Source organism: Gallinula chloropus (assembly GCF_964237585.1).
Source record: "Gallinula chloropus genome assembly, chromosome: 3".
Taxonomy (NCBI): domain Eukaryota; kingdom Metazoa; phylum Chordata; class Aves; order Gruiformes; family Rallidae; genus Gallinula; species Gallinula chloropus.
The window spans coordinates 11,641,916-11,661,800 of NC_140087.1; the positions used below are offsets into that span (position 1 = coordinate 11,641,916).

At 50.0% G+C, this 19,885-nt stretch overlaps 1 protein-coding gene across 1 annotated transcript; it reads right to left on the minus strand.

Annotated features, from left to right (window-relative positions):
* Positions 1-4,107: 4,107 nt before the first annotated feature.
* Positions 4,108-19,709, minus strand: NR2E1 (nuclear receptor subfamily 2 group E member 1; the record flags this gene model as incomplete). The annotated part of the gene is made up of 9 exons (XM_084262315.1): positions 4,108-4,270; positions 6,307-6,412; positions 6,673-6,822; positions 7,208-7,304; positions 11,573-11,719; positions 12,990-13,225; positions 13,512-13,599; positions 14,314-14,459; positions 19,685-19,709. The coding sequence occupies 9 exons, from the start codon at positions 19,707-19,709 to the stop codon at positions 4,108-4,110; spliced, it is 1,158 nt and encodes a 385-aa protein (XP_084118441.1).
* Positions 19,710-19,885: the final 176 nt, after the last annotated feature.

The following is a 19,885-nucleotide window of genomic DNA, read 5'->3' on the forward strand; positions in this document are numbered from 1 at the left end:
CTTCAACAGTTTTGTCACTCTTGACCTTGAGTGTGGGGTATATCCTCCTTTGAGAAGCGTGGACTTGACTATATTCCCTGAACTGGTGGTTCAGCCTTGCTGTGGTGCTCTTCAGTGTAGTCCTGTGTTAGTAACAGCCAGCACTAAATACCCTTATGTCCTGGCACTTGCAGCTCAAGTGTTAAAGAACACATAAAGGTGTTGAAGGTTGTTACTGCATTGTGGAGCCAAAACTGGAAGACCATTTGTGGTAGGCAGCCAACAGATCTGTGGCCTCAATATGTTTTGGAAATGAGTACCTTTCTATTTGGTGTGAGAAGCATCATCTAGCTTCAACTACACCATCCTACAGAGGAGGAATATTGGTATATAGCCTATAGTGTAACTTCAGCCCTATAAATGCAATGGGGGACACTAAGTCATACAAGCCTGCTGTAAGATGGGATCATAGACCACTTCCCTCAACATTAAAGGAAGGGGGAGCTGTAGTATTGTGCTTGTATGATTAGTGGTGAAACACAAGTTGTTGATGCCTGAACAGCACTGCTGCAGAAGTTGTCTGTCTTACTGGATGCTTCTGTGGCTAGAGAAGCTTCTATAGTGCTTCCAGGTGTGTGTGATGGGTTACAGATCCAGGTGCTTGTGAGAACAGATTCATGATCCAGTGTTTCGTGCTAGTTGGTAACAATATATGTTGGCTTAGACTTGGCTCTGCTGCTTTCTTAAAAGATTTCTCACCATCCAGAGCATTCTATAAATGTGCTGGCACTGTTCTTAGTTTCCTTTAAGACCATAACCTTTTACAGAAATCTGTGTGTAAAAGACTGCACTCAAAGCAGTGGTGGCTGTACTGACTACTTAGGTGTTCCAATGATTGCTCATGCTATGCTGGATCTTTGAAGCAGTCCTGTTCATGAAATCAGGGACCAAAAAGGACAGTACCCAATTGCAGCCCACAGCTATTTAGTTTTTCAACATTTTAAAGCAAATTATAAGTTTTTGATAATGTAAAATCAATTTTAAAATTCCCTGTGCTTGTTGAATCACACTTCAAAGTTTAATTACTTTTAAAATGGGTGAAGAAGGGCTAAATGTATACGAAATTTTATTGTCTAGATACATAGTGAGGTGTTCTTAAATGTTCTGAGAAGCTTATCTGACACAATCTGTATCACCTGCTGTATAGGAAAAAAAAGCTGAAGAGGGAAAAGCAGCATGCTTGATGTCAAAGTATTCCCACTTCCTGAGTGAGGACTCTGGACTGTTAACCTTTGAGATTGACAGGACATCTGCACCGGACTCTGAGGTACTGCCTGGCTTTCAGTCCTTCCAGGCTAACTAGCTGAGGCTAATTCTAGTGTAGTGTAACTGGTTCTGCTTCCCTGCAACCTGCAGCATTGGGAAGAAGAGCTGGTGTGAGATTAACTGTGCCTAAACCACAGGGAACTGGGCATTGTTCCTGGCTCCCAAGTCTGCTTTGCAGCTGTGCAAGGTCATGCAGGTGATAAGAGGGTGAGATATGGGGGTGTGCCCGCTGCCCTGCCTGTTTTGCAACTGGGAGAAAGCCAGTATGCTCTCTTGCATCCTGTGGCCTGGGACTGTGCACTGCAGAGTGGGGCTGCCTTGCAGCATGGATGCAGTTCATCTTTATTGCTGCTCCAGTATGAATCCTATTGAAATGAGCATTCTGTCAGGGGTTCTGTGCAGCACTGGGTTCAGCTGCTTTAGCTCATGAGCTGGTTTGTCACAGTGGAGAGCCACAGCTGACCTTCTCTCCTGTCCAGTAGTTCTTTAGTGTAGGGAGCAGAAACTGGTTGGCAGTGATTAGAGGTACAATGAGAACACTTCATGAAGGGTTTGTTGGTTTCTTTCTAAGAATGTGCTGTGCCCTGTGGTAAACAAACACGTTCTCAAGTGTTCCAGGCTAGTTTGTATAGAAAATGTTTCAAAGTCCTGTAGTCTGTCCTTTGTCTTACCCCACTCCTGAAAAGGCTGGACTTGTATGCTTTATAGCCAGGCTGTCTTGGAAGGGCAGAATGTGAGACCTAGCAAATGCACAAATGGAAAAGAGATGGTGTGAAAACTTTGACCTCCAAAGAGTGTGAGATTTTTGTGCTTGGAGTCAGCAGAGCTGGGATTTCACTTGTGATCTGTATTCCTTGGCAATGAAACCAATGAGCCATCGATACACATTGTGCGTATTTCCACCTGTCTGTCACCTTGGTGTGCGTGGCTCTTTGGTCACTCATTGCCACATAACCACTGTTATATTTCCCTTCTTTTATTGCCATCTTGTTCCTGTGCACTGGGGGTTGCTTACCTCTTTCTTTGATGTGATTACACAATTGGACACCTTAATAAAGTCTCAGAATCTTTTTAATTGAAGCTGTGTTTTTGTACTCATCCCCCTTTGTTAGCTGCACAATTCACCAGTATTAAAGACTGTAGTAATGTGAAACAGAAGACTTACTCTAGGTTAGACCACTGATCCACTTACTATTGTATCCTAGAAAAGGCTCCTGGAGAAGGAAACCTTGAATGCAGCAGATGTACATCTGAAAACAGCTCTGTGCAGGATCTCAAAATCCCTTTGCCCCAAGGCAGGATCACCTAAACTATACTCTCAGTGTTTGTCTAACCTGGCTCTTTAAACCTCTCTTGGTGGAAATTCCACAGCATCCAAGGCAATCCATTTTAGTAGAGAATATTTCTGTTCCCTGCTAAGTGGGGTAAGGTGGAAGAAACTGATCCAGAAATAGAAGGACAAGCATTAAAAGAACAGTGGAAAGTAATTTAAATTCAATATATTTTTATTCTTTGTAAATACAATGAGTACAACTTTTTAACTTCACAAATCAGTTAATCCACTTTGTACAGGGAAAGTTTTACTCATTCTATGATAGTCCAAGTGCTGATTTTTCTCAGTGCTAGTTCCTAATAACAAATCAAATTTTGAAAAGTACAGCAGCTATCTTTAATTGGTTTTTTTCTACATTTTTCACACATCAAAGAAGCAGCTTATAACATTTTGTGTGTGAGAGGGTGTAGGCAAACAAGGCTTCAAAATTAGAACCTGGAGTTTTCTAAAAAAGGCATTGGAGACTTTTGAAGATTGTTAGCATCATATCAGTCAACAACCTTTATTTCTTGGAAATAAAATTCCTTCCATTGAGTTTTGTTTTTGTTTTTTTTTTTCTTTAATAGTCATTTCACTTCTCTGCACATCTCACTGACAAAGAGTTTGGCCACCATTGCCTTTGGTTTCAGCACTGTGCCAACGGGACAGCCAGCAGGTCACTGAAGCGGTCATCTCCATTGTATTTGGTTTTGCTGTTTTAGTTTTCCTTTCTTGACGTGTATCTTTTCAGGGGTGTGTGTGAGTGTGTGTGTGCCTGTGTGCGTGGAAGAAAGAGGAGGAGGAGGAGGGAAGGTCAGGGAGGAAGTGTATAAAGCTCTTCTGTCTGAGATGTTAACCGAATGGATTGCGGTGACATCCGCACCAAAAATCACCAGTTCGTTTTGCAGGAAGAATGGAGCTGCCGTCATAAGCTACTTGATAATCAGTTCTGAAGGCCACTTCATGATGTATTATAGCAGAAGCAATGTTTTGGTAACCTGGTCTTAAATGTTGCCTATCATATTAAAAACATTTTCTCAACATAGGCTACTTTTAAAACAGTTCTGAAGGCCACCGCATCTCATGTTACAACAGAAGCCAAGTTTGGTCGCCCGGTTCCAAATACTGAACAAACTAAAGTACCTTCTTTCACATTTTGTCTCAGATCTGCCAGTTAAATGAGAAAATAGCGGAGTCTTTGTTAACTGTGACTGGCATCTGAATTGCCTCCATCCTGTAGTAACAGGAATAGCAGCCAAATTCCAACCACTTTCACTTTTTCTGTAGAACAAAGCATTCTCTCCATGATCTAAATCACTCTGTTCAGAGCAGCAGAGTCATATCTACTGGGGTATTTTTTGTCAATGGGTTTAAAGGCTAAACATTCCCAGGCTTATGCTTCCTGTAGATTTTGTTAGTTGAGGCTTATTCTCCATAGATAAAAAAGTTCTTCTTAAACTGTCCATCCCGATTGTTTGTTTTAAGGTGATTTATATGTCGCTGGATTTGTACATATCTGAAAGCAGTCTTGTAATTGGTACATTCCCAATGGTCTTTTTGAAAAACACTTCTTCTATCGTTGATGGACTAATGGAACGTAAAGCTGGTAAAAGCAATAGAAGTTTTCCAAAGCGACAGGGTTGTGTGGGGTACCTGGGAGACAGAGAGAAGAAGATTTTAGGTATTTTTTCCAAAGAAAATCTTTTGCTTTACGGAAAGGGCGGATTGAGTTGCATGGATGGGTGCTACCTGGGCTAAAACTCTGTGGTTTGGACTCACATGAGCAAAAGGTTGACCCCAAGGAAAACTCTTTTAATGGAGATTAGCAGAATATAGACTGATGTCTCTGAGTTTTGATTAGCTCCTTTGTTAATGCCCTAACAGCAGTAGCAATACAGAGACAGGATCTGCTCTGACTTGTCCCTCAGACAACAACTACCTTCTTGATGGAGTTCAGGGAAGAGCTTGACCTATAATAAATACCCAGTCACTTAAAATGCAATTTAAACCTAGCTGGATTGTCATGATAATCATTTTGCTCCCTTTTGGTTGCTTTATACATAGAATGCCAATTGACATTTAGAAAGATTTTGTTGTTGTTAAAGAAGCTGTGTTTCATCCCCAGGCAGTGTGTTTGTGTAATAGGAAAATTTCTTATCTTTTCTCCTAGTTTTTGAAGCCAACACAACATAGGAAGTGTATTCTAGCTATGCTTACACTGATTTTACACCAGTGATTCTCAAGCCTCTGCTTACAGTGGTCTCCCTAGAAGGAGGAGTAAGTAATTTGGAGAAACATTCTGCTTCTCCAGTCTGCCCTCCCTCCTGCCCCATTGAGAACATCTCCACTGCGATCAAAGGGCTGATAATGCCATAACACAGGTGGGAGGGTGATTCCAGACTGAAGATGAAACACAAGCTGGGAGACCTATCCCACCACAGTTGTAGGACACTGCATTTTTCCTTGGAAAAGGATTATCATTTACACCAAATACTGTATAGCCCGGTAGGTGACTATTTCCAGCAATGCAGAAACGCAGTGGAAAAGTCACCGTGCCTGGAGTGAAAACCACAGCCGTGTAAAACCATTGCTCCCCGGCTTCTCTCTCCAACAGGCCCTGGCTCAGAGTCTCCAGGGAGCAATCTTAACAGGAAAGGCCTTCTGTAAGGACAGGAAGAGGTGCTTCAGAGACTCCTGATGTCTAATCTCTGACACTGAGTTGGCTTCTGCTGGACAGAGCCATTATGAGAGCAGAGCAAAGTTTCAGAAGGAAAAAACCTGTGTAAAAGTTCCTCTTCTACCACTCCATCTCCCACTGTGCTAGTCCTCCACTGAGATGAAGGACCGAGAGCTGGGCTTTACAGGACTTGCTGCAGCTCTGCCCAGAAGTCCTGAACCAGCCAGAGAGGCTGTTGCAGAAGATGTTGGGTGTGCTCTTCTGGCTCTTTCCCAGTCCCACTGCTCCAAAGTGGTCTGTAGCAGGAGGCTACTGATGTGATCACAGTTCTACAGCATGTGTCGTGCAGTGCTGGGCTCACCCCTGTGTGCTTTGCCCTGTATGCTTTGTGGGATGGCAGCTATAGCTTTGACAGACGGCTTTAAGATTTCTGTATCCTGTGGGGCTTAGCCTGAAGGAGACACAGGAACCTTTTCTTCCCCCACAACATGATTCTCATCACTCTGCTTTGGCACCAAAATTTTCATTTTGGTCTGAGAACAGACTCAGGGTGGTGCCTTGGAAGGGCCATTTAACTTCTCGTGTCCCGATTTCCACGTCTGCAAAATGGGGGAAGTGGCATGGGGAAGTGTGGTGGAGACTGTGGGTCAGAAGCGCTCGTATTGCTGTGAGATGTCATCTTGTTTTGAGCATCACTACTAGCAGCATTTAACTGAATGAAATGTAGAGGAAAACTCAGCCTTCTGAAACACTGAGTGTCCCACAGCAGGTATCACTTCCCAGGGCAAGAGCTCTCTTTTTACCACTTTCCAACCTGTCAGAATAAACCCCATGTTCCCTGTTTCATTGGGAAATGCCAAATCCCAGCTGGCTGACAGCTGCTCTGTACTTGCTGTGTCAGCCCAGTCCCCCACTTCAGGTAGTGGAAGCGTCACCGTTGTCACCTTCACCACAGTGGGAGCGCAATTTAACCCCTACACCTGCAAGAGGTGTTGAGAGAAGAGACGATCACCTGGTATGAATGTAGCTGTTCAGAGTGAGCTGGGCTTCATCTTGAAGGGCTGCTATGGCGGCAGCATTTCGGAAACTCCTCAGTTCGGAACCGCTGTGTGTGGGCACTGGAAAAGCAGATCAGTTACTATAGTTCAGCTTGACCCTTGGGTGGGTCAAAACGTTCATCTAGTGCTACCAAGGGGAATGAAGCATTCCCGTTAGCTCCCCACCGCACTGCTCTCAGCCTTTCTGACTATGGGAATTCAACACCAGGAAACCTGTTGGCTGATACGATGCCACGCTCGGTTTAAACCGGCCCTTTTGCCTTAAAGCACCAACCCCACGGTTCTCAGACTGGGCGAGCGTTGGGGCTCTTCCTGCTTACCAGCTTTAAAAGTGACAATGCATTTGAGACAGGCGAATTCGGTAGCGTCTAGCCGGAGTTGTCTAAATCTGGCCACCACCTCCTGCAAAGCCTGTATTTCTGAAATAATTTTATTCAGCTTCTGAGAATCCGTATTGTCACCGTTCATGCCTAAAGGAGAAACAGATGAAATAAATAATATTAAAGGCATTTGCTTCCTTTTATATTGATTTCTGACAAAATCCTCTGTATCAATATCCACTCTATTGTCACACTTGTCTATCTGGTTCCATGTAAACTGACTATATTGTATGAAAGTTAATATAAAATCTTCTCTTGGATGATAACAAACACAGTAATTTGCATTTAAATGACAATGCAAGCAGTCATGAATACAACAAAACAACATTATTTGCATTTAAATATAGATTTATAAATGACAGGTATGCTCTATTGTTCAGCAGGAATTTGTTATTCTTTACATGTTGTTCTTTTTTCAGTAATGTATTTTTATGGTAATTTTTGTAACAAAGTCATTAAATTGTGCAATTCTTACCAGATACAGCCAGTAGAGTGTTAGCATCAACTGGAATGGCCCATTGTGCTATTCCTAGAACAAACAGTTCTCTCCAAGCATCTTCCAAAAGCATCAGCTGTCATACAATAGATGTACAATATAACATAGTGTATAATTTATAGATTTATAAACAATTTAAATATGTAAATTTCTGTTATTTTAAAAACTACTTTAAATGCCTGTCATGGTGTTTTCCCCACAGCATTTGTTAGCCCTTCTCTTAGCTTTTTGAGAAGGTGTCTAGAAATAAGTCTACACGCACTGTAGAAAAAAGCACTGAGGGTTGGCTCACTGTGCACCACGTTGTGAACCAAAAGGGAGGAGAAAGAGAAAGGAGAGTGAGAACTCCTGCCCCAGCGAGCTCACTCACAACATGAACGCTTGCCTGTGTTTCTCAGCACAGCATGGGCTCCCGCCTCCTCTCCTTTGGCACATACAGCTCTCCTGGGACCAGCTGGATAGTGCTCTCCTACTGCTTTCTAGGGATTACCCTCCCTTCCCTTGGGAAGGCAGGGTTTGTGAAGAAAAGCCTGGACAACATCCTGAAATTACGTCATTCTGTAGGGAGCACCACTTTAGAGTATGTACCTTTAACCTCTTCCCTACTAAGCAACTCTTTAGCTCTTTCAAGCACAGCATCTGGGCACATGTATGGTTTCTAAGTGTTACCTGATTTCCTGTGCTTTTTTGCCTAAAATTACCCAGAACTTCCAGGCACCGAGAGCTGCTTCCTTTCAGAGAACTGAGCATCCACACACCTACACTGGCAGCATTTCTAGTTCTCTGTGAGTTTTTGTATGTTGCATGGCTGCATGGGGGATGTGTTTTTCTCTGGAGGCAATGCCTTTGGTTTCCGTGCAGAGGCAGTGGTGCATCTGAAGCGCAGGCGTGACTCCTGGTAACGCAGACTGGCAACCCCAGAACAGGCATGTTTAGTCCTGAGGGCACCTATGGATTGTTGGCCCAGACCAGCTCTTAAGGGGCGTTTGGAGAGCCCTCAGTTTAGCTGGAAGGGTGGGAGATGTGGTAGACTCAGGAAGGATCACCTGATGGCCCCACTCAGTGACAACAGATTGCCCAGTACTCAGGCAGAAAAAAGAAAAAAGCAAACCACAAGTATTGATATTGCTGTGGTCCCCAAAAGTATCAGTAGCTCAGCTGCTAAGGGAAATAGGAAGGAGGGTATTTTAAGTCTATAAATGTTCTGCAAAAGGAAGAACGGAGCAAAAAAACCCTATGCCTTGCCAAAGGAATTGTGATTTCCTTGGAATTGGGTATGTAAAAGATGATAGAGAAAACACGCAGTGAGAGCAGACTCTTTATCTGTGTGCTAACTCTGAACAGTTTTATAAGGTTTAAACCACCCTCTCTGGGTCGGAATGGGAGGAAGAGCTCTCAGAGTCTCTGCTCTCAGCTTGTCACCGCAAGCTCGCGCCCGTGTCTCTGCCTTTCTGTGCTGTGTGCTTCACAGACCTTCTGCATAACCTGGCTAAGGAAATCGCCAGAGGAAAGTATTATTGGCTCTGCATAAGTTACTGTTTGAAATAATTACACTGGATTTTACAGCACTGGAAGCTGCCCAGCTTAGTGTATGAAATGCAGAGAGGAAGGGGGTCCAGGGTGCAGTGCCCATCTCAGCTCTGTTCTGAGAGCAGCTGAGCCGGCTCCTCTGTCTCCTAACTGCTGCTGCCTGAGAACCCAGCCCCTCCTCCAGATTATCCTGCCTGGTGGATGTGCAGGTTTCTTTATGACATAGGAAATGATTTGCTGGCCTTTCATTTGCTTTTGTAAAACTTTTTTTGTCATTCATTCATGCAGATACAATGGTAATGAGTGGTGGTTCCTGGAAGATATCAATTTCATATGTGCTTTCCCACTAAGTCTTTTAAGTCAGAAGACTTTAGAAATAAGAGACTATTCCAATAGCTGAAGCTTTCTTCATGCCTATGCATAAGTCTGTAAAACCACCAATTAAAATAATTCATGCTGAAGTCACACTCAGCCCTCCTTCTTCAAAGAAACAAGAAATACTAGGCTTTCTGAAGGACTGGTTTTCGCTTCTGAATCAACCCCATCCTATTAGTATGACCTTTTGTTCATGGCCTGTATTGGGCCAACCTGTTTTATGGACAAGCTGGGCAGGTGTGCAGACCAGCAGAACTTGAAGCGTGGCATTGTTTTTTGTGGGGCTTCTGATCCAGCATGGGATTCTCTCTGTGGAACTGGGGAAAGGGCATGGCCTCTGCTTTTTACCCAGGGTAGTGGCACAGACATTCCTCAGACTTCAGTTTCATCAGCAAATTGGTTTTCTACTTATTTCCTTGCCTTCAAGATGAAAATGTCACACAGAGCCCTGGAATTGCGATGTGCTTGCCTTTTTGGAAGTGCACAAACAAAAGCAAAATCCAGGAAAATGTTTTAGAGTCTCCTCGGGCTGATAGCAGGGACACTGAAAGAGAGATTCAGGCATCTACAGCTGGGCCATTATCAAATTAAATAATGCAATGGCACCACAATAAAAATCAACTGGCTGATTATTCATGACATAAGGTGATTAAAATCAGAGTTATTTCTTCTCTGTCTCTCCTGAATGTGGGAGGGGAATCATGCAGAAGGAGGCCTAGGTCAGAGCTTCAGAACTGAGCCACTCTGAGTTCTGAGGAAGCTGGCTCGTGCTGGGGTACAGCAGGTCAAGGTGATGGAAAGAAGAGGCTGGGATTTTAATATGGAAATCACTGGCATCAGTCCTCGGTATGAAAGTGAAAGAGCCAGTGGGTTGTTTAAACGTAATGGGAACACTCTGGTGTTTGAAGTATGCTTGGTCATGTGCAATGGAGACTTCCCTTGCTCCCAAATCCTGCTGTCTCCTTCCTCACCATACTAACAGAGATGACCTTGTGAGAAACGCAACTGTATTATGTCAAATGAGGCCTTCACCTAAGGAGCCTCCTATGGATATCGCTGGTCTTGAGATGGTCCCAGCCTCTTCCTGTGCAGAGGCTTCTACCGATGTGCCACACTTGCTGGTTTTCCCTGACATTTGGGTCTGTTTCTTTGGTTGCTGGATATGTCAGGCCTGGTGCTCCACAGGAGCAGCCGTAGCCGGAAACAGCATCAGGGAAGAGTAGGCCGCACTGGGACTGCTGCCTTGCTTGTGGCCTGTGTAACCTCTGGCTCTATCTCACTGCTTCCCTCACACTCACCCCAATAGCAGTATTGCAGCTGGAGCGGAGCGGTGTCCCCCTTTGTCTAATTTTACAATAGGGGTGTCAAAACATGGGTCTGCTGCTAGAAAAGGAACGTTTTGACACACCTTTGCTTTATATCACATTGAGACCGTCATGATTTACCCCTGTGCAGAAAACACTACCTGTTTCCTAAGACTCTTTTCTCTTTTAGTTCAAAATATGAATTTGCATATCAACGCAGCACTTGCAACACGCATCCATGGAAAGGAACTAGTTCCTCTGCTGACTGCTATGTAATGTCTAAGGCACGATGTTTCTACTTACCATTTTGGGAAATTAGCTCGATCATGTCAAAATATTAGACATCTTTTATGACTGGAGCTTTGTGTAGATTTCCCCCCCTCACATTTTACAATTATCTGCTTACTTTTTTAAAAAAATAGTGCATTATATGAAGCACACTGAGTCCTCATCAAGAATCAAGTCATTAAGAAATTCCTTCAGCTCATGTGGTTCACATGCGATTTACTTGAGGCGAAGGCAAATTGTCATAGAGGAAAACAAGACAAATTAGGGAAGATTTTAACTAATGGTGAAAAATACTGGGGGCTGGCCAAATTCTGCTTCCACCATACTGTATGATTTTAAGTTACTTAAGCTAACATGAATAAGAAAAAAATGTTGGCCTTGTGAACAGGGAGAGGAGAGGAGAGGAGATGAGAGGAGAGGAGAGGTAACAGTTTTCAGAAATCACCTCATTCATATCCTGAGGCCGTCAGCATTTCTGATCCCAAACCAGCAAACTAAGATGGTGTTCCCCATTTTATGGAGGGAGGGGTTGACCCACAAGTAGAGAAGCAGTTTTAGCACACTGATTTTGGTCTGCAGCATGGTGACTTTTCCTCTAGAACTTGTCCTCCCATAATACTCAGTTTATTTTAGATTCTTTTTCTGGTTTGCTTTTCACGTGCTTTATGAAATAACAGTTGGAGGAAAGCAGTTTCTAAATCACTGCCTGGTTTTTAAGGACAGAGCAAACCTCTGCCCTGAACTTCAGAACTAGGTCTGAAAGATCAGGAGCCAATATGAGCTCTGGGCCTTCTTTATCTTTAACAGGCAGACCAGGCCATTGCCACTCACACCACAGGGGCCTTACCTGGTCTTGTAAGGACAAGGTGGAGAAGGCTGGGACACTCTTCGCCCACTTGATGCTCATGAACAGAAGTCTGGCTGCTGACTCACAGACGGATTCGGTGGCCACTTCATAGAGATACATGGGGGTACCATTGACTTCATGTGGGTACTGATGTCAGAGAAAAAAAAAATAAAGCAACTTCATACAGTGTCACCAAGGCAGCAGCATCTTCTCTCCCCTACAGGGGCCATTCCGTGCACCACGTTCATGCCCGATACGGAGTGTGCACTCTCTCATTCTGCAAGCAGAGGGCATTGCTTTCAGAGGGCCCACTCCAAACCGCTCTCTGCTGCTCAGGATGAACCCTCAGCTCCCTGGAGGTGGTTGAAGGGAGCATGGAATTACTACTTCGAGGGTGGGGGGGCATATCGAAATGTGCTGTCATCCTTTACCCTGTTACAGAATAGCAGCTACTGGTAGCAGAGTCAGAGGAATAAAAATGTGGTTGGGAATTTGCGGTCTGTAGCCTGTGCTTCAGAAGCTGATTTGGCACCACAGCCTTGCTCAGCAAAGCTGTATGAACTCGTTTGGCCTTAACCCTTTGTCTAGCTCCCTTACTGCAACAGGCTGTACGCAGACGTATAAAGCTAAGGCAAGCATAGAGCTACCTAAGGAACCTGTAGGATTAGAACCGAGTTGGATTTTCAAGCATGTGCTGTGTTTTCTTGCAAAATAATTTCTGATTCAATATTTTCCAAAACTATTATATAAAACTAGATGTTGTGACCGTGCCAAGCTACCAACTCTGGAAATGCAGAACTATTTAAGTTGTCTCTTGTATGGTTTTCTAGGTGCAGTAAATATACAAAATGCCATTGCAAAGGGGTTAATATAAAACATCGCCTTATGGCTAATTCCTGTGCAGTTGAGGCCATGGCAGTGCTCTGACTGGGCTGCTTAGGAAATGTCACAGCCAAGAAGTGCAGAGCCAGCTTGGACACGTTCGTGTCTGTGTTGACAAGCTGCAGGCTTTGGTCAGTGCAGCTAGCGCTTTCTGGACTACACCACTTCAGCACTCAGCTGAAGGAAACTCAGTGATTGCAGCTCATCCTCATGGAGCAAAGCTTAAAATTGACTTGTGGATGGACTCCAGGCAGGAGGAGCACCTCAGTAACCACGAGGGTGTAAGGATGTAGGAGACAGGGTTTGTATGGAGCAGGTTATCAGTTGGTCGCCTTCTGCAGAGCACCTCTTACCCTTGCAACTTGTATCTTCAGAGCTTTGAGGGACATAACAAAACAGTCCCCACCACAGCCCACAAGACGTCAAGCTTTTCTCTTTGCCATGTCTACCCCAGAAGCAGGAAGAAGCTGGTGGGTTGCGGACACCCCCAGGAGCAGGGTCTGTAGGCCTGCTGGGGGCCGGGGCAGTGGCTGACCTTTGGGGTGGGCTGCGCCAGGCCCACCAGAGCCTGCCTCTCAGGAGTGCCAGCGACGGCAGCCAGCTCCAGGCCATGGGGCTCCAGCTGGGAGACGGCGGTGAAGAAGGCGGGAGCCGGTAGGGCAGTGGCAGGGAAGTGCGGAGCGCCGCCGCTCTCCTCCTTGTGCCCACGGAAGTAGAGGGCCACCTGCTTCCTTATCGTCGACGTTCGGGGGCCCCGCTCATGCTGCACCGCTGTAGGGCACCAAGGAGAGGCAAGGGGGTCACCACAGGGTCCCGCACCAAGTACCCCACACTGCTTGTGCTGGGATTCCCTTCCTTCCCACAGCTTTTTGTGGTTGGCCCCACACCCCCCACCTGGAGGGTGTCTGGGGAGAAATGAGCAAGGCTGCCATGGGGTGGGGGCTCTTTAGGGACCCAGGGGGTGAAAGCCCGCAGTGACACACCACTGCAGAGCAAGGCTCGGCTCCCTCCTTCCCCCGCCCCGCCACCCTGGCCGCGGGAGACGGGGAGCAGGTACCGTCTTTGTTCATGTTGACCTCCAAGCACTTCTTCAGCCGGCAGGCCCGGCACTGGTTCCTGTGCGTCTTGTCCACCGGGCAGCCTCCCTGCAACACAGACAGCTGTCGGGTCGGGCGTCGGGGGTAGGGGGTAGCTCAGGAGGCACGGGCGGGGAGCGGCGGGGCGGGAGGTGCCGGGCCGGGCCGGGCCGGGCCGTGCCGGGGTGCTTGGCCCCGCGGCCCCGGGGCAGGCGGGCTGTGCCGCCTTCAGCACCCGAGACAGCGACGGCGGCGCCGCCCCCTCGGGGCGCCCTGATCCCCTGTGCTCCCCCCGCCGCGCCTCCCCAGCTCCACATCCCCGCGGGGATTGTCCACGGGTGGAAATGAGCGCGGCCGGGGCGGAAAAGGGGCAAAGCGGGGCTGCCTTCTCCCGGGGTGCCGGCGTGACCCGCCGGGGGCGGAAATCGTGTCGATTGTCCACAGACCGGCTATGGATCGTGGCTTCCCGAGAGACTGCCCCTCTCTTTCCTCGCCTCCCCCCCCGCTGTCTTCCCCGCTCTCCCCTTGAGCATCCCCCCTCCCCGGAGCGCACCCATGGGCTACGACCACATGGCCCGGGGCAAGGGGACGTGCCGGGGAGAGATCGGCTGGGGTACCCAGAGCCCGGTTTCGTCCCGGGACCCCCTGGCAAGGAAGGGGGAGGCTGCTGGATCCTACTGCTGCTGGTGTTTCTGCTGCGGGGAGGGGAGAAGAATACGGGGCACTGGGGGAATGCAGGACAAGAGGTGCAGGCGGTGAGGGGGCTGCGCTTGCGGGTGGTACCTGATTTCCCGATTTGCAAACATAGGTCCTATTCCTCCTGATGCTCCGCTTGAAAAATCCCGAGCACCCATCGCAGGCGTAAACCCCGTAGTGTTTCCCGGAGCTGCGGTCCCCACACACTTTGCAAGGGATGTCTAAAATGCGACCTGAAAGCAGAGAAGGGAGAGAGGGAGAGAGCGAGCGCTCAGCAATCTGACCTCCGGAGGGATTAGCCCTAGAGCCGCAGTACAAGCAAATAATGAAGTGATTTTATAGCCAACTTTCTTTTCCTTGAGCAAGTGTCAGTTTTTTACAATGAGCATTATTCATGCCCCGCTACGTTTATTTGGATCTTCTATAATCGCCAAGACCCATTTTGGAAGGGAAGATTACAGCAGCGGGAGCAGCAGACTTGCCTGCTAGAAGTGGAGTACGGGGGGTGGGGGGGTGGGAACGGGGCGAGGGGGGGCGATTTGGGGCGGGGGGGGGCGTTTCCCTCGCTTTCTGGCGCTCGGCAAAGAGAAGACGGCACTTTCCCCGGGCAGGAGAGCAGTCAGGAGACCGAGTCAGAGAATAAACCAAAACAAAATAAAATGACCAGGAAGCCAAGTGACCTCCTCTCCCCCCTAGCAACCTCGGGGAAAGGGGGCTGGTTCCTGCCACGGGCGAGCCCTGCTATTTTCTTCACTCCAAAACCTACAGCAAAACTTTCCGCCTCGCCTTTGTGCGCGGACGCGGCTGCGGGCTGGGGCGCGGGGCTGGCAGGCGGGCAGCGCCCCTCTGCTCTGCTCCGCTCCCCTCGCCCGCAGACCCCGCTCCGCCGGGCGCTGCTTTCGCACCCACTTTGACTAGAATTGCAAATGCTTTGGGGGTGATGTAAAAACTTGAACAGAGATTATTGCTGCCCGGTTCAAGAGACGCGCCAAAAACCCCGTTCGTCTTCTGCCTTTTCTGCGGTTTTGCTCTTCTCTTTCCCTTTTTCTTTTCCTTTTCCCTTTTCATTTTTCTTTTTTCTTTTTCTTTTTTCTCTTGTTTTTCTTTTTATTGCCCTTTCTTGCCCTTTTTGTTTTTTCTTTTCTTGTCCTCTTACTTTTTTCTTTTCTTGCACTTTTACTTTTTTCTTGCCCTTTTACTTTATTTTTATTTTTTTCTTTTTTCTTTTCTTTCCCTTTATTTCCTATTCCTTTCTCTTCTCTTCTCTTCTCTTCTCTTCTCTTCTCTTCTCTTCTCTTCTCTTCTCTTCTCTTCTCTTCTCTTCTCTTCTCTTCTCTTCTCTTCTCTTCTCTTCTCTTCTCTTCTCTTCTCTTCTCTTCTCTTCTCCCCTTCCCTTCCCTTCCCTTCCCTTCCCTTCCCTTCCCTTCCCTTCCCTTCCCTTCCCTTCCCTTCCCTTCCCTTCCCTTCCCTTCCCTTCCCTTCCCTTCCCTTCCCTTCCCTTCCCTTCCCTTCCCTTCCCTTCCCTTCCCTTCCCTTCCCTTCCCTTCCCTTCCCTTCCCTTCCCTTCCCTTCCCTTCCCTTCCCTTCCCTTCCTTCCCTCTTATTCGGTTCTCTTTTCTTTCTCTTTCTCTTCCTCTGCCTTCAAACAGTTTTGTCTCTTCCTACCACAACTTAACGCCGAGCGTTCAGTCCCTCTCACCAAACCTTGGTTTCCACGCTCCGACGGAGAGCGCTCGGGCCGCTATCTTTGTTTGGAAGTAGTTCAGGGAGAGCCCCGGCTGCGGGTGGGTGGGGGTGAAGCTGGAAGGGGGAAGGCGGCAGCGTGCGGTGCGGTGCGGAGCGCTGCTGGGGGAGGCGGGCGGGGGGGTGGGAACAGGCCGCAGGGGCTCCTCTCGCTCCCTAGAGAATTTAGGAGCCCGAGATACTTTCAGACATGTCTACGCTAAGGCTCTAAGACAATGCCTGCTGGCAGACAATAGGGACATTAGATAAAGTGTTAACTTAATGATTTTGCCCATTGAAACTCGTTTGACTGCCTCCAATGAGCACAAGCTGCCAGCTTCTCCCCTAAATGAAACCCGACAGCTGCTATACACAACACGGCGAGAGGGACGGGGATTAGGTTAGGGACTGCGAGAGGGAGGGGTGCAGGAGGGAGGGAGAGAGGTTAAAGAATAGAAAACTTTTACGCAATTAATAAGGAGCGCAGTTAAAGGAAGGCACCCCCCCTCCCCGCCCCACTGCCTGCGAGCAAGCCGCGGCTTTGGAGCTGCAGGTAGGCGCCCGTGAGGAGGGCTGAGGCCAAGGCACGGTTTCTGGGAGTGTGTAATTACAAGCCCTCCTTGCCACCTGCCTATTGGGGCACCAGTGACCCGTCAAAAAGTGTAGCATGGGAATTCGGATATCGCACAATGCCAACGGGGGAAAGCGCTCGACTTCCCTCTCCGGCCCTTAGCATCCACGGGGAGAGAGAGGGTCCACACGCACGCACACAAAGGAGGAGGAGGAGGAGGGGCAGGTTGGGGGTGGGGGGAGAGACTCTAAAGCGGTACGTGCAGCGGTGGTGCATCCCGGTGCAGAGCCCGGCACCGCCGCGCCGTCCCCGCGCACCCCGGCCCGCCGCCGCTCCCGGCGCCGGGACCCCTCAGCAGCGGGTCCCACCCGCGCACCCGGGCCCGCCGGGGGGGTCGCCGCACCGGGCACCGGGCAGCCGGCGGGGTTTCTACTTTCCCGGCCGGCCTGCGGCTCGGCTTCGCCGGCGCTCAAATCGGGCGGCGGAGTTGGTTTTACGAAGCGGGCTTCTCCAGGGGGATTTTAAGTTTGGGACCCGCTTTAAGGAAAAAATCATATGTATCATATATATACATATATGAATATATATATACACACACATATCCACGCCATCCATGTATGTAAACAGATGTTCCGTATACTCTTTACACGTCCACATATTCCATGTATAAAAACCGAGTGAGTGCCTGGAGCACCAAAACCCCCACGTTTTCTAGCCGTCGGAGCGGCGCGGCCCGTCCGATCAGCTCCGCGGAGGACGGGGAGGGGGGACACGGCGGCGGGGGCGGCTGAAGCCCCCCGCCCCGCCACCCGCCCGCCATCCCGGCCGTGCTCTGCCTCCCCCCCCCCAAACATCCCCTTCCCCCCCTCCCAATCTCCTCCCCGCGGAGCCTGTTAGGAGAAAACTTTCGTGGAGGGCAAAATATGAAATAAGCGGACGGGGAAGAGGCAGGACGGGGGGGTGGGAAGGGAAAAATGTAAGCTTGACACGGGGTCATGAGATAACTGATTAACTCTGTTTAAAAGCGCTCCGGTTCCCCGAGGTACCGCTTCGTCTCAGAAGTTTAGCGCTAAGAAAATAGGATTTCTGTTCAGCTGGGAAACCGTTTTGAACATCCCACGACAGGGGGTCCTTGGGGACTTTTTTTGTGTGTCATAATTGCTTAAAGGATATATGGCAGCCCCGATTACTGTAATTACCATCAGAGGCTGTTGAAAGAAGTTAGTCTGAGCTCGGGGACGGCGGGATGGGGTCTCGTTACCACCCAGGCAGATATCGCAGCTGACATCGCTAGACGCCCACCGGCGGGCAGAAAAGCCAGGCCGGAACACCCTTGCCCGGGAGACCCCCGGGACTCCCGGGACGGGCGTCCAGGCCTCGGGACAGCGTGTCGGGCTTTTGGAAGCGCTGCCGAGGCCGGCCGGGCTCGGGTCTCGGCCCGGGGGCAGTCCCCACGTGTCCTCATCCCCGCGGGGCCTGGCCGGGTCGGGTCGGGCCTGAGGGTCCCTTTCGGGCGGTTGCCGGGGGTTTTATGGGGTGGGAACCAGCAGCGAAAGCGGCGGCGGTAGCGGGGGTCGCCCAGCGCCGTGCGGCCGGCGGCGCGGTCCAGCCTTGCGGGTTTTCTCCTCCGCAAAATGCCTCCGGCAGAAGCTCCACCGTCCCTCGGGGACGAGGCTCCCCGTCCCTTCCCGCTCCTTCCCCGGCACTCAGAAATCTGCCGCAGCGTCCCGGCGCGGCTGCCCACGAGCCCGATCCCGCTCCGGCTCTCCCCGCGCTCACCGGGCAGTTCGGGCAGCGCGGCCGGCGGGAAGCGGCCCCGGCCGCCGCAGCTTTGTTTTGCCGGTGCCCCCTTCCCCTCCGCCGGTTATTGCCTCCACCGCGGCTCCTCTATTTCTTGCATTATTTTATTCCCACTCCCATACCCCCTCCTCGGGGGAGCCGGCGCGGAAACCCGCCACGCTCAGCCCCACGGGGAAAGCAGTCAAGCCAACCCCACGCCGAAGCGGCTGCAGGGCGACCGCAGCGCCGGGACCCCGCGGGTCTCCGCGCTGCCCGCCACCTCCACGCGCGACTCCCGCACCGCGGCCCCCGCCCGCACCTCGGCCCTCCGGTTTCCCGGTCCCCGCGGACAAAGGGCGGACTGGGGTCAAAATAATGGAGGACAGCGGGAAGGAGAAGGCCGTGGGGCCGGCCGGTGGCAGGTACCGCGGCGTATTCCTCCCGACTCTGCCTCCCTTTTTCCGCCGCTCCGGGACTTCGGGAGCCCGCGGGAGTGCAGAGGAAATAACTGTCCGATCCATCACTTGTCAGACATTAAATTGGATTGGGTATTTTTCCCCCCCCTTTGTTACTGACTCCATCCATATTACAAACTCCGAAAGTCCCTTTGGGATTATACGGGTTGAGCCATTCTGTAAGAGCGGCTAGTCATGCTTTAAATTCCCCAGTTATGAGGTGCATGGATTTAGGATTAAGGAAAATGTGACTTTTAAGTTGTTTCTGCTTTCCTCGTTGCAGGATTATTTGTTGTAACTGGAAATGGTGTGCAAAGTATTGCATTTAAATCCTCCTTCAATAGAGTTGCTTACGCGATTCCGTGGAATTGAGTGACCGGAGTTTCAAACTCTTAAAACGAAATTATTATGTCGCAGAAGATTGCATAAAGTCCGTGAGAAAAGCAGCACGTTTCAACCTCCCTAATGCCCTTTAAGCCCAGACCTTCTTCCCCCCTCCCCCCCCCCCCCCCCCTCCGTTCCAGTACCGGAGACCCGCAGACAACCGCCCGCGCCCCGGCGGGATGAGCCCCCTCCCCGCCGCCGGCGGAGCTCCCTTTCCCGGGGCTCGCTGCCCCCGGGCTCCTGACCCGGTTCCCGGTGCAGAAAGTCGGGTCGGGCGACTAGAAAGCGGCGTTTCTTAAGCCCCCGGCCCAAACTCCGTCGGGGCAACTCCGAGTTTATGTATTCGTTGCCACTCCGGATGGACATAAACACTTTTTTTCTGGGGGGGTGGGTGGGGTGGGGTGGGGGGTGCGTGTGTGTGCGCGCAAACCAAACCACGACCCCCCCCTTCCCTTCCTCTCCCTCCCCTCCACCTCCCGCCCCCCCAGGCCAGGCTGGAGCCGGTCCTGGAAAGGCTGCTCGAAGCCTCCACCGCGTTATTACCCACTTGTTGATCCCGCCGGCTTGCTCATGCTCGAAGCCCCCGGGAGTCGTTAAACTCGGGGCGAAGTGTCGGCGCCGGGGCGAGGCGGTGCCCCCCCCCCACCCCCGCCGCCGGCGCGGCGGCTCCGCGGGGCAGGTGCCTCCCTCGGGTGCTCACTGCTGGCTCCGCCGCGGGGGCCGGCACATCCTCGCCGCTGTCCCGCTC